General features: G+C 38.5%; 1 protein-coding gene across 17 annotated transcripts in view; it reads left to right on the top strand.

The window, feature by feature from the left end:
* Positions 1-14,481, top strand: part of KTN1 (kinectin 1) — a 155,928-nt gene that overhangs the window by 57,452 nt on the left and 83,995 nt on the right. For all 17 annotated transcript variants that reach the window (XR_011169002.1, XM_069091744.1, XM_069091750.1 and 14 more), the window contains 3 exons: positions 5,271-5,377; positions 8,041-8,173; positions 9,368-9,455. Coding sequence is in view for 16 of the 17 variants with exons in the window: in XM_069091744.1 (XP_068947845.1) it covers positions 5,271-5,377; positions 8,041-8,173; positions 9,368-9,455 (328 nt within the window). In the remaining variant the exon portion in view is untranslated. The remainder of the gene's footprint in view (positions 1-5,270; positions 5,378-8,040; positions 8,174-9,367; positions 9,456-14,481) is intronic.

Genomic DNA, 14,481 nt, shown 5'->3' with positions numbered 1-14,481 from the left:
CCTCTCTCACCTCTTAATTTCACCTTTTAAGTATCATCTCTTCCTGTTAAATTGGTCCTGTGCCCTCTATCTATATACACCTGTAAACATATATACACACATTCACATATGTATTCATATGCCCATATACCATCATATATAGACATACACACACACACACACACACACACACACACACATATATAAATTTCTATTCCCTTCAACTACTGAGAAAAGATTCATAAGTTACAATCATTGTTTTTCCATGTAGGAATGTTAATAGTTCAACTTTGATAAGTTCTTTATGGTTTCTTTTCCCTGTTTACTTTCTCATATCTATAAATACATATATATGTATACATTTATATTCCCTTCAACTCTCCTCATAATGAGAAAAGTCTCATGAGTTATAATTATCATTTTTCCATGTAGGAATGCAAATAGTTCAACTTTAATAAATTCCTTATGATTTCTTTTTCCTGTTTACCTTCTCATGCTTCTTGTATTTGAAAGTCAAGTTTTCTGTTCAGCTCTGGTTTTTTTCATCAAGAATGCTTGAAAGTCCTGTATTCCACTGAATGACCATATTTCCCCCTGAACCATGACACTCAGTTTTGCTGGGTAGGTGACTCTTGGTTTTAATCCCAGCTCCTTTGCCCTCCGGAATATCATATTCCAAAGCCCTTCGATCCCTCAGTGTAGAAGCTGCCAGATCCTGGGTTATCCTGATTGTGTTTCCACAATATTCAAATTGTTTCTTCCTGGCTGCTTGTAATATTCTCTCCTTAATCTGGGAATTCCGGAACCTGGCTATAATATTCCTAGGAGTTTTCTTTTTGGGATCTTTTTCAGGAGGTGATAGGTGGATTCTTTCAACCTCTATTTTGCCCTCTGGTTTTAAAACATCAGGGCAGTTTTTTTTTTTTGAGAACTTCCTGGAGGATGATTTCTAGGTTCTTACTTTGATCATGACTTTCAGGTAGTCCAATAATTTTTAAATTATTTCTCCTGGATCTCTTTTCCAGGTCAGTGCTTTTTCCCATGACAGCATCTTGGTTTCTCAGAAAGTCATTAGCTTCCATTTGCTCCAGTCTAATTCTGAAGCCATGATTCTCCTTATTGAGCTTTTGAGATTCTTTTTCCATCTGGCAAATTCGGCTTTTTAAGGCATTCTTCTCCTCATTGCCTTTTGGAGCCTCTTTTGCCATTTGAGTCAGTCTATTTTTTAAAGTGTGATTTTCCTCAGTCAGGCTGTTGACTCTCATTTCATAATTTTCTTGCATTGTTCTCCTTTCTCTTCCCAGTTTTTCCTCCACTTCTCTTATCTGCTTCTTAAGGTCCTCTATGGCCTTTAACCAGCTTGTATTTTCCTTTGAAGCTTTTGGTGCAGGAGTTCTGACTTCACTGTCTTCCTCCTGTTCCATGCTTTGCTCCTTTTTTGTCCCCAAAATAGGAGTGTAATGTTGGAATCTTCTGTCTGCTTTGTTTCCTTTGCCTGGTCTTGTCACCCCTCATTCATTTGACCCCTGGGCTTTTTGCCACAGTAGGACTCTGCCAACAAACAGGGGAGCTTTCGTCCCAAATGCTGGGGTTTTCTCAGTTGCTGGAGGTATTAGATGGGTGTCCTCTCTGAGGCAAGCTGGACACGCACCCCAGGACCTCCACCCTAGACTGCAATCCAGATCCAAGCAGGTTAAAGCAAGAGCAATTACCCCTCAGACTGGTGCTTGGTCCCCCTACACTCTGCAGGCCAGGAGCTGAAGCTGCCACACGGCACTGGCTGGCTGTGCCAGCACCTCAGCGGCTTCTCGCCCTGGGGGCAAAAGCCAGGCACTCCCACTTAACTGGTCCCAAAGTCCAGACTGCACTGACCTCTCACTTTGTCCTTCGCATCTATGTGTTGATAAATCTGGAAATGGCCACAGCTGCTGCTGATCTGGAGTCCCTCTGGCCTTGGCTGGTCAGGACCGCCCTGGGGCTAAAGCCTCGGTGTGGGGCTGGGCTCAGCTCCCAGAGCGCTGAGCTGGATTCCTGCTAGCCTGCCGGGCTGTCTTCAGTGGGAGGTTAACTTCTCTGTGTCATTTTGTGGGTTCTGCAGCTCCAAAGTTTGTTTAGAGTCCCCTTTTTACATGGATTAGGGAAGGTGGAAGCCAGAGCTGCAGGAAGGTCGTGTTTCTGCTCCGCCATCTTGGCTCCGCCCCCGACCCTATCCCTTTTCAAAAGTATTTGCTTCTGTCTGCCCTCTCTCCCAAGCTGCCCTCCCTTCTATTATCCTCCCTCTTATCCCTTTCCCCCCTCCTTTCCTGTAGGGTATGATACCCAATTGAGTGTGTATGTTATTCCCTCCTTAAGCCAAATTTAATGAGAGTAAGATTGACCCATTCCTTTTAACCTTCCTGCTCTTCCCCTCCATTGTAACAGTTTTCTCTTGCCTCTTTTATATGAGATAATTTACCCTTTTCTGCCTCTCCCTTTCTCCTTCTCCTAATATATTTCTCTCACCTCTTTATTTTTTAGGTGTCATCCCTTCATATTCACCTCATCCTGCATCCTCTGTCTATGTATACATGTACACATATATTTATACACATATACACCCTCCTATACATACATATATGTATACACATCTATAAATACATATACATATGTATACATTTATATTCCCTTCAACTCTCCTCATAATGAGAAAAGTCTCATGAGTTATAATTATCATTTTTCCATGTAGGAATGCAAATAGTTCAACTTTAATAAATTCCTTATGATTTCTTTTTCCTGTTTACCTTCTCATGCTTCTTGTATTTGAAAGTCAAGTTTTCTGTTCAGCTCTGGTTTTTTTCATCAAGAATGCTTGAAAGTTCTGTATTCCACTGAATGACCATATTTTCCCCTGAAACATGATACTGAGTTTTGCTGGATAGGTGACTCTTGGTTTTAATCCCAGCTCCTTTGACCTCCAAAATATCATATTCCAAGCCTTTCGATCCCTTAAAGCTGCTAGATCTTGTGTTATCTTCATTGTGTTTCCATAATACTCGAATTGTTTCTTCCTGGCTGCTTGTAATATTTTCTCCTTGACCTGGGAGCTCTGGAATCTGGCTATGATATTCCTAGGAGTTTTCTTTTTGGGATATTTTTCAAGAGGGTATCAGTGAATTCTTTCAATTTCTGTTTTGCCCTCTGGTTCTAGAATATTAGGGCAGTTTTCCTTGAGAATTTCTTGAAGGATGATTTCTAGGCTCTTTTTTTGATCATGGCTTTCAGGCACTCCAGTTATTTTTAAATGATCTCTACTGTATCTTTTCTAGGTCAGTGGTTTTTCCAGTGAGATGTTTCACATTGCCTTCTATTTTTTCATTTGTTTAGATCTGTTTTGTAGTGTCTTGATTTCTCATAAAGTCATTAGCTTCCATTTGCTCAAGTCCAATTTTGAAGGGATGATTCTCTTCAGTGAGTTTTTGAAATTCCTTTTCCATGTGGCCAAATTGGCTTTTTAAGACATTCTACTCCTCATTGGTCTTTTGGGCCTCTTTTGCCATTTGAGTTAATCTGTGTTTTAAGGTATTATTTTTTTTCAGTCAGGCTGTTGACTGGCTTTTCATGATTTTCTTTCATCATTCTCATTTCTCGTCCCAATTTTTCCTCCACTTCTCTTACTTGGTTTTCGAAATCTTTCTTGAGCCCCTGCATGGCCTGTGACCAATTCATACTTTTCTTGGAAGCTTTTGATGATGGAGTTCTGTCTTTGTCGTCTTCTTCTGGTTCCATGTTTTGATCCTTTTTGTCCCCCCAAAAAGATTCTATGGTCTGATTGTGCTTCCTCTGTTAGCTCATCTTGCCAGCCAATTACTTGACCTTTGAGCTCTTTGCCATGGTAGAGCTCTGCTTCCAGAGTGGAGAGAGCTGTGTCCCAAATTGCTGGGGTTTTTACAGTTGTTGTCAGAGCTATGAGGAGGGTGCCCTCTCTACAGTCACTACAAGCTCTGGCACATAGGCATTCTTCACCCCAGGACCACCACCCAAGCCTGGACCCATATCCAAGCAGGTCAAAGCAAGAGTGATTACCCTCTGAATGGTCGCTTGGTCCCCCTATGATCTGCAAGCCAGGATTTCCAGAGGCAGCAGCAGCCATGCCTCCAATACCTCTGCCACCCTGGTTGGGGGGGTGGGGGGGTGGACCATGCTCTTCTCTCACCAGCTGCCTACTGACCTTTACTTTCTTTGGAGTTTATGGGTTGAGAAGTCTAGACTGCCAGAGCTGCGGGTGATTCATTCTCCTGAAGTCTGATCTGGTTGGTCTGGCTGCTGGTTGGGGCTGCCCCAGGTCTGGACCCTTACAGTTCGTTCACTCAGGACTGTGCTTGGCTCCCAGCTCAGTGCAATAGACCATTCCTATCAGACTTCTGTTTCTCTTTGTTCTCTTTGTGGATTCTGTGGCTCTAAAATTTGTTCAGAGTCTTTTTTTATAGGTATTGGAGGTGGTTGGATTAGGAGCTCAAGCAAATTCCTCCTTTTACTCTGACTCTTGGCTCTGCCCCCTTTACTCTCCATTTAAATTTTACTTCTTTCTGCAGAGACACTTCACTGATTATACTTTTGATGACATTATAGTCAGTAAAGGATCGTTTAATCATCCTGTTTTTCTTCATTTGTTTATGAGGTTTTTTTGTAAAGGTGATATGCCTACCTGAAAAATAATTATAATCCTTTCATTTCCCTTCAGGTTGTCACCAGAGAACTAGCATGGCTAAATCTAAAATTTGATATAGGTCCTTACCTTCTTTCTTGTGTAAATGTTTGTTAGATTTTCCTATGTTTGGAAGGAGTACATTGTCAATTCCTAGACATAATGGTTTTGTTTTTTATTTCTCCCCCATTGTTTAGGTTTGTCTTACCATTGAGTATCTAATTGCTCTGTCTTTAGGTGGATTTGATACTATTTCACAACCTGTGATACTTTTTAAGTGTAATGTAATTAACATACTTATCTCTTTTTACTGTTGCTTTTTATATGTGATCTGCCAGGGTGCCTTTTTTTCTATAATATAACATGACATTGAGATGAGTGTATCAGTATCTATTTAATTTGTATTGTTCACTTTACTGTAATTTTACATTCCATATTGAAACCTCTGACTGTTTAACTTTTTTTGACACTGATTTGTATGAAATGAACTCTCAAGTTTTGTTTTTTGATGCCATTTTGTTGTTATGATATAGTTTCTATGAAGTAGTTTTTGTGTTTTTCCATTTGTTTACAGGTAATTTAAAACAAAAAATAATTTTATTTATAGTTTCAGAAAGTCCGTGAGCAAATGGAAGCAGAAATTACCCACTTGAAGCAGGAAAATGGTATTCTGAGAGATGCTGTCAGCAACACCACTAACCAAATTGAAAGCAAGTATGTTAGCCTAGAAGACTGTTTAGTTAAAACTATTTTTGTCTGAGTGGGAAAAATTAGTAGTAATGCTTTTTTCATTAGTCATTAAAATGCATTTGCTGATTGGTGATGGAAACTGTTTATGCTTATTGTCTCATTTGAGAACAGTAATTTAGTTATTAATCCTTTACACTAAGAACACCAATATTTGCACAGGTCTAATTCTGTCTCCTTTTTGAAGATGAACTCTTTAAACTGCAGAAAGACTTTGAAAACTTCCTGGTCTTAATACATGTTTATATGTTTGTTTGTTTGTTTGTTTTATTATTTCAAGCTTTAGTTTTTACTTTGTGGTGCTTTTGTTTTTTATATTTGACCTTTTGGTTTTTGGTGCTCATTATCATTTCTTGGCTGATCACATTTTCAATGTTGACAGAACTCTGTATCATCTCGTTTGTTAGTAAGCCTTCATTAAGCACCTGTTGTATGCCAGGCAGTAGGATAGACATTGGGGATATGAAAGAGCAAAATATCGTCCCGGCTTCCGAGGAGCGCCAAGTCCCGTGGTAAATGAGAGACAGACAAGCGATAACAGGGAGTCGCTGAGAGAGCGTAGGCAGCGGAGTTAGAAGGGCCGGGGAAAGCTTCCTACAGTAGATGGAATTAGGGCTAGGACTTCAAAGAGGCCAGGGAAGTCCCTAGACAAAGGTGAGGAGGAAACATGAAGAAGTTACCTCAGTCTTTGCTAAGACCTGCACCGTGGCTCCCAACTGCAGACACCCCCCTTCCATCCCCACTCTTTTCCTTTACTTCGAGCTCTTTCTGTCTGCTAGTCTTGTCCCTGCTGCCTACAGACATGCCCACGTGTCCTTTATCTTTAGAGATCCTTTCCTCGATCTTTCTCTCGCAGCCAGCTATTGTCCTATCTCTTCTGCATTTTGTGGCAAAACTCCTGGAGAAGGGTGTCCATAAAAGGTTCTTCCACTTTTTCCTTATCACTCTTAACAAATCCTTCTAATTAGTCTTCCAGCCTCATTTAATCAAAACTTCTCTCCACATTTACAGATGATCTCTTAATTGCCAAAGTGCTCATTCTTCTTGACTTTTCTGTGGATTTGGACACAGGCGATCAGCCTCTTGATGGTCTTCTCTCCTGAGTTTTTGGGTTGTCACTCTCTCCCAGTTCTCTTCCTACCTGTCAGACTGTCTTTGTTGGATCCTTATCCAGATTCCACCTTCTAACCTTAGGTGTCCTACTGGGTTCTGTCCTGAGCCCTTTTCTCTTTTTATGCTAATTGACTTTGGGATTTCATCAGTCCCTTTTAATTCATTGATAACATCTCTATGATGAAGATTCTCGTTCAGCTAATCCAACCCTAACCACCCTACTGACTTCCATTCTCACATCTTTAACTACCTTTTTGACACCTCAAACTGGATGTCCAGTGACATGTCCAAAACCAGAACTCTTTATCTTACACTGTAAACCCTCCCTTCCTCCTACTTTACTTTATCTTATAGAGAGCAATACTGTCCTCCCTCCCCCTAATGCTTATAAACTAGGTGTCCTTCTGGGCTGTTCATTATCTTCCTCTCTCCCCCACTCCTCCATCCACTCTGTTGTCAAGGCCTATTCATTTCACCTTTCCAACGTCTTCCAGAAATATTGCCTCTTCTTACACGGCCCTCATCACCTTATGATCAGATTATCTTAACCTGCAGGTGGGCCTACCTGCCTCTAGTTTCTCTTCACTCTGATTTATCCTTCATTCAGTTGTCAATGTGATTTTCCTAAAGTTCAGGTCTCATCATGTAAATCTCCCCTCCTCCATGCTTCCCCCAGTTCATTGAACTCCATCTCTTCCCTGTCCCCTCCAGGATCAATAGATCCTCAAAGTGAGTGACTAGACCTAGTCATTGAACTAGTTAGTTTGCTTTTATTAGACCACATCTAGTCATATTCCATGTATCCTATGCTTCCTTGTTAAATAGAATAGTAAACCCTCATTCCACATTTAAAAAAAATTATAATTACAAACTTCACATGAAGTGGGAATAGATCAGACTGAAGTCTCTTTAAACCTTTGAAAGGAAGGTTACCTGGTGTTATACTCATATGTGAATGGTACCATCTTCAGATTAACATGGATTTAAAAAAAAATCAATTTTGTATTGAAGTTCTGATATAAGACAAAATTCTAGTTACTGTAAAGTTTCAAATGAATAAATTTTAAAGGATGCTCTTATGTCTTCTCTTTTGAAGGAGTAATAGATGTGTAATGTATAAGATGAATAGTATTTTAAATTTGTTCATGATATGTAAAAATAAACCTCAGATTATTTTTAAAAATTATATCTGACATTGACTTCCTTTTACAGTAGCTATAATTTTGAATTGGTTTTTAAGAAGGGTAATGAACTCTTACCGACTCTTTTTAATACCTACATTTAGAGATGAAAGAAAAATAAAACTGTAATACTTACTAGCTGTGTGACCTTAAGGAAGTCACTTAACCCCAGTTGCCCAGCCTTCCTCCCTCCAAAAAGCAAAAAAAAGAAAAAAACCCAGAAAGAAAGAGTGAACTGGGAGTTAATTTTTTTTATGTCCGCTTAAGAATATCAGAAGTTTTGCTTATTTCATGTGCTTGTTTTGTAAATTTCATTAATCCAGTTCTTATATTCAGGCAGTCTTCTGAATTGAACAAGTACCGCCAGGATTGTGCTAGGTTGGTGAATGAACTAAAAGAGAAAACAGGAAAGTTGCAGCAGGAGGAAAGTCAAAAGAAGAATGCCGAGCAAGCAGTTGCTCAGTTGAAGGTGATTTACTCACACATTTTTCAGAGATGCGCTAAGCCCTTGTGTAAACCTGATAATTTTGCATGAGCACGACAGTGAATGGTAACCGAAATGTAAAATATAGCTTCAAAGAATGTAGCTTGAGTCTTTTTTTTTTTTTTGTAGTTTGAGTCTTAATAGAATTTCTGTTCTGTTTGAAGTGGCATGGCCACAAGAAAATGAGAGTGCTAACATAAAAATGACTGTATGGTGTCTTGAACAGTGCTGGACTTGGGTTCAGAAACTGTTACTGATGCGTACCTTATGATCAATCCTCATGAGTCTTAGTTTCCTACTCAGTATAATAGGAATGACTGCTGTTTAAGGATGAAATGAATATGTGTAAAAATGTTTTTCAGACCTTGTAGTACTCTAGAAGTGCTTACTATTACTGATTTGTTGTGGTTTTAACATATTTGTAGTGATTTTTTTTTTATCTGTAAGAAAAGAAATAGCTGCTTTTTCAAGGTGGTTGTTAAAAAGATAAGTAGACTATTGCAACAAATAGTCATCACCTCAAATCTCAAAAGACTTGAGGGTTAATTAAATTGGCAGAAAAATAAGCTGAATGTGGGGGCCAGAATATAAACTTTTCTCAGTATTTTAATATTTTTCTATGCTAGGGAGAAAAAAGAATAACTTTTGGATGGCTTTTATTCCACATTGATCTTGCTGGTGGTGTTAAAGCATTATTTATGGTTTTTATAGTTAATTACCTTTGTTGGAATGTACAGGTGTTATACATCCAGGTGGATGAATAACATTAAAGTTCTAGTTACTTTGGTCTTCTTTATACTTAAATCACTGTTGACAAATATTTATTAATACAATGTCACTTTGCTTGAATTTTTGGATGCTTATGATGTAAGATTTGTCAGTAAAGGTACAGGCCTATCCTAAAAGAGGTGATGAAAATAAAGTCCACCTATTAGAACAGTTAGTATAATAGGAATCTTGGGGTCCAAAAGTTTGGGAATTTATATGGTTGAAATAACCACTAATGTGTTAATCTTTGTTCATGCATCATGACCTGGCCTTGCAAATTTGCAGTTTTAGGAAGGAAATTACGGAAAAAAATGGTTTTGGCAACACAAGTAGAAAGAGATGATTTGCCATATAATGTGTAGTATTAGTATGCTGAAGGCCAGAACTCTTTCTTCTTTCTTTTAAAATAAGGTTCAACTACAAGAAGCTGAGAGAAGATGGGAAGAAGTTCAGAGCTATATCAGAAAAAGAACATCAGAGCATGAAGCAGCACAGCAAGGTGGGCAGAAGAATAGTCGTGTAGAGTTTTTATTCTAAAGGACAGAAGGAACAGTTTTTCAGGAATAATAATAATTTCTGTGTGCATAAATATTCAGTATGTCAGTGTTTTTGTTTGGTTTGAAAATGATCAGACACAACATTAGAATAACTATGAGGGAGGTCAGAATGAACAGTTTAGCTAGGTAGCTTATTAGCTATGTACTCTTTGTTTTCTGAAAATTGAGTTATGAATTGAATTATGAAGACAGGCGATAACGAGATCCTTACATTTCAGATGAATATAGCTTTTTGTAACTGTTGCTAGCTTTTTTCTTTTGTTTCCCTTTGCTTCTGACTGTCTCTACTTGAGATAGCAAGTAAACATGTTATCCCCTCTTTTTTCTTTTTCTTTTTGTGCCTTTTGTAGGGGGGAATGTAGGGCATTTGGGGTTAAGTGTCTGGCCCAAGGTCACATGGCTAGTTTTTTGTGTTAAGTGTCTGAGGCCGGATTTTAACTTAGGTCCTCCTGACTCTAGGGTCGGTGCTCTATTCACTGTGCCATCTAGCCACCCCATCCCCTCATTTTGTTCATGATAGGTCTAGTGCTCTGGTGATTAAGGGATTATTCAGGGACCACAGGACAGAGAATTGAATTTTTGGCTCTTCTGTACCTTTGGATTTTTCTGGTGAGACCAGAGAGGGAAGACACTTTTGAGGAAGCCAAAGATGTTTCACAGTTTGTTTGTGCTCCTGGAACCTTGTTTTTAGATTCAAATAATTTCAGCTAACACTATGAAGCACCCTGTTTGTTTAAAGCCGTGGGGAAAGAACTCACAGATGTTGTTTTTATTTTACTTTAAAATTTGTGACTTTTTAAAAAAAAGTAATACTGAGTCATACGTGGAACATGTGATAAATATATGCATCTTTTGTACCCTAAACATAGGTGACTTAACTTTTTGGAGCTGTACTGTGAAAGCCCCTCATAGTATGGCTCTAGCCAGTCTTTTTAGCCTTATTTCAGATTACCTGTCCTGCATATTTAAGCCAAATTGACCTATTTGCTATTCCTCGTACGTAACATTCCATTTGCTGCGTCTGTGCTTTTGCATAGGCTGGCCTTCATGCCTGGAATGCTTTCCCTCTTCATCCCTTATCTTTTGGTACGTTCAGCTTGGCATGCTTCCTCTTTCATGGTTCAACTCCAATACTAGGCTTTGTCTTTTGTTCTCTCGTGCCTTAGAGATGATTTGGTGTGTACTTTTTCTTTAGCAACATGCCATGGTATGATGGCTGCTGGGATCCCATCTTCCTATTTTGTGATCTGAAGAGGAAGGCAGTAGTAGTTGGGGGGAGGTGGAAAGGTGTCACCCAGGTTTATAGCAGCCCCTCTTCCCTGTTAACCATGTTTATAACTCCAGAGTCACTTTCCTAACACATATTTAATGAATTATTAGATATTGTGAGAGATTATGAAGGTACTGTTTATATCTGTCACTTTCTCTACACTCACATAGCCACAAAATTCAGGTTCTTGTCGTTTTTTCTACAAATATATATATATATATATATATATTTTTTTTTTTTTTTGATGTACTATATGCCAGGCACAGTGGTTCTGAGTGTAGGTTTTGAGTATGCAAAAGCAAAAATGGAAACTCTTCTCGGGGAGCAGAGAGACAATGCGTACATATAAATTCATACGAAATAAATAAATACAGTCATTACCAGCTGAGGGAGATCAGGAAAGGATTCATGTAGAAAGTATTGCTTGAGGTAAGGTTTGAAAGAAACTTGAAATTCTAAGAAGCTAGGTTGAGGAGTAAGGGGATCTGAGGCAGTGGGGTATATAATAGTCTTTGCAAAAGTACAAAGACAGGAGAGGGAATGTTGTTTTTGAGGAACAGTATGAAAGGTGGTTTGGCTGGTGTGGAAAATGTGTTTATATGTGTGGGATAATCTATAATAAGGCTGTAAAGGTAATTTGGGGCCAAGGTATAAAGGGCTTTAGAAGCTAGAGGAGTCTAAATTATTGATTAGAGGAGTGTCATGGTCAGACCTATTCTTTAGGAATGTCACTTTGGCCAGTTAGTAGACTATTTGTGATAGTGGGGGCAAGAGATGATGAGGTGTGGTAGCCATGTGATTAGAGAAAGGGGAACAGATGTCAGATATTGTGGAGTTAGAAGTTGTAAGATGTACAATTCTTCCTAGGGGTGTGGGTTGAAAGAGTTGAGTATTATTGAAATTGTAAACTTTGGGGGCAGCTAGGTGGCGCAGTGCGTAAGGAGTTAGGAGGACCTGATTCTGTCCTCATACACTTAACACCCACACACACAAAAAAACTAGCTGTGTAACCTTGGGCAAGTTACTTAACCCCACTGCCCTCTAAAAGGTAAAATAAATAAATAAATAAAATGAAAAATGAAATTGTAAACTTTGGTGACAGGAAAGTTGGTATTGTGCTCAGCAGAAATCTGGAAGTTTGGAAGAGGAGGAACAGGTTTAGAAGGAAGGATAATGACTTTTTTTTTCAGATGTGATTGAAATCCCTGTGAGACATTCTTCCTTTAATATCTAATAGGGCAGTTGATCTGAGAGTGAAGCTCAGGAGAGGGACTAGGAATGCATATATATTCATATCTGTGTATATATCTAAATATCTATCAGTAATCTATATAAAGATGGTATTTACATTTGTGGGAGCTGATGAGATGACCCAAAAAGTATGCAAAGAGATTAGTCTATTTCCTAGTGTGGAGACTTGGGGTCCACCTGCTGGTATAGAGCAGAATGTGCACTCATTACAGTACAGGAGTGTTAGAAGTACCTGAAAAGGTAAGAAGAAAACTAAGAAAACAGTGTTCCCCAAAATCAGAGATGAGAGAGTCATGGAGGGGAAGAACTAGATTATGACACTAGCTTCCTGATCTATCCTCCATTTCTCGTTTGTCTCTTTTATGGTCCATCCCACATTTAATTGAAAATACTTTTCCTATGCCATAGGTCTGACTTTGTTATTCCTCTATTCAAGAACCCTGTTGGACTAGGGTAAAATAAAATTTTTCAGTCTGGAGTTTGAATCTCCACAGTCTGACTCAAACTTACTATCTATAATGAAGTATGTGTATGTGTATATATTATGTATAAGTATGTGTACATATTATATTCCTTCACCAGAATATAAATTCCTTGAGTTCAGGCACTATTTGGTTTTAAATCTTTGTATACTTAGAACTTAGCAGAGTGCCTTTCACATAGTATATTGATAATAAATGTTGGATTGAATGAAGATTGCTTTTTTTTTGCTGAAAGGCAAAGGATGGTGGTGTCATCATGATGATTCTTAGAGGTGAGTGCCTTTGAGATGGGTCTTAGAGGGAGAAAAGGAACTTAGGTGAAAATGGGTGGTTGGGGTTCAAGGAAGGAAGTCTTTCCTAGTCTTGGGGATGGGGAGAACAAAGGCTAGGAAAGACAGGAGAAAGGGTTTGAGAGTTGTGTGGTTTGACTGGAAGTACAATGTGATAAGGAAATTATGGACAGCTAGACTGGTGAAAGATGGTGGAGGACCTTTACTAGTAGACTTAGGAGTTCATAGTTTATATGTTTGGTGGAGTAGAAGTGTTGTATGATAAAAGCAGGCTATAGGAAGCTCTCTTGCACACTATTATAAATCAGTGACATCAAACTAAAATAGAAAGGGGGACCACTACCCCATACAGAAGGATCTTTCTTGGTCACATATTGACTTAGAAAACCATATTAACATTATCTATATTTTTATTATTTTGTTAATTATTCCTCTATTACATTTTAGTTTGGACTGGTTTGTGGCTTGAGTGCTGCGTGTTTCCCACCGTAAATGATGGATTGGAGAGAGAGAATGAGCTTGTAAATTATATTATTCTGGGTGATAAAAAATGAGAATCTAATCAATCAACTTTTTTAAAGAGCCTATTAGGTCCCAGCCACTGAGGGAGTGGAAGTGGAAGGGAGGGGAGGTAGAAAACACATGTTGTAGAGGTAGAATTCATAGCTGCCATTTTCCTTAAACATAGATTTTCTGTTGCTTCTAGCTTTTAACATTGGAAACTAGTCTGTAGGCCACAAGAAACTTAATTCAGTAGCAAATCAAGGTAATGCCTGTGACGTTAAGGTTATATTTTTAAAGAAGTAATATTCAACAAATTAATTTTAAATGTTATTAAACATCTGTTAAGTAAAAGGAGGAAAAATGTGGTGTAGTGAATCAACACATCAGAAAGACTTAGGTTCAGATCTTGACTTGTACTTGCTCTTCCAGGTCATTTAACCTCTTGGTTAACGCTCTAAGAGACTGCCTGTTACAAAATGAGTTGATTTATGTTGGTAGAGGACGTTTCTATACTGGAAGGTTTGTCTACACTGATGGAATTACAAGACTAGACTGAAATGTACTTAGACCGACTGAGCTAAGTGCCAAGTAGGTCGATAAAATCTATTCTTCAAACTGCCACCATCCATAGCCCTTTAAAAATATTTGAAATGAAAAGGGAAAAGGACCTACATATACAAAAATATTTGTAGCCACTTTTTTTTGTGGTGGCAAAAAATTGGAAATTGAGGAGATGCCTATCAATTGGGGAACGATTGAACAAACTATAATATGTGAATGTGATGGAATACTATCATGCAGTAAGAAATGATGAGCAGGCAAATTTTAGAAAAACCTGGAAAGGCATGAACTGATGCAGAGTGAAATGAGCAGAACCAGGAGAAAATTGTACACAGTAACAACAATATTGTGTGATGATCAACAGTGAATGACTTACCTCTCTCAGCAATACGGTGATCTAAGACAGTTACCAGGGACTCATGATAGAAAATGCTCTCCACATCCAGAGAAAGTACTGGCGGACTCTGAGTGTAGATCACAGGATACTCTTTCCACTTTATTTTTTTCATGTTTTTATCCTTTTGGGCTGTTTTTTTTCACAGCTGTGACTAAAATGGAAATATGTTTTATGTGATCACACATATATAACCTGTATTAAATTGCTTACTGT

Source organism: Petaurus breviceps, unplaced genomic scaffold (genome assembly GCF_028583685.1).
Source record: "Petaurus breviceps papuanus isolate PSGF00001 unplaced genomic scaffold, PetGlider_PUasm1.0 189, whole genome shotgun sequence".
Classification (NCBI taxonomy): Eukaryota; Metazoa; Chordata; class Mammalia; order Diprotodontia; family Petauridae; genus Petaurus; species Petaurus breviceps.
Note: the sequence above shows the minus strand (reverse complement) of the source record. Positions and strands in the feature narration are given on the sequence as shown.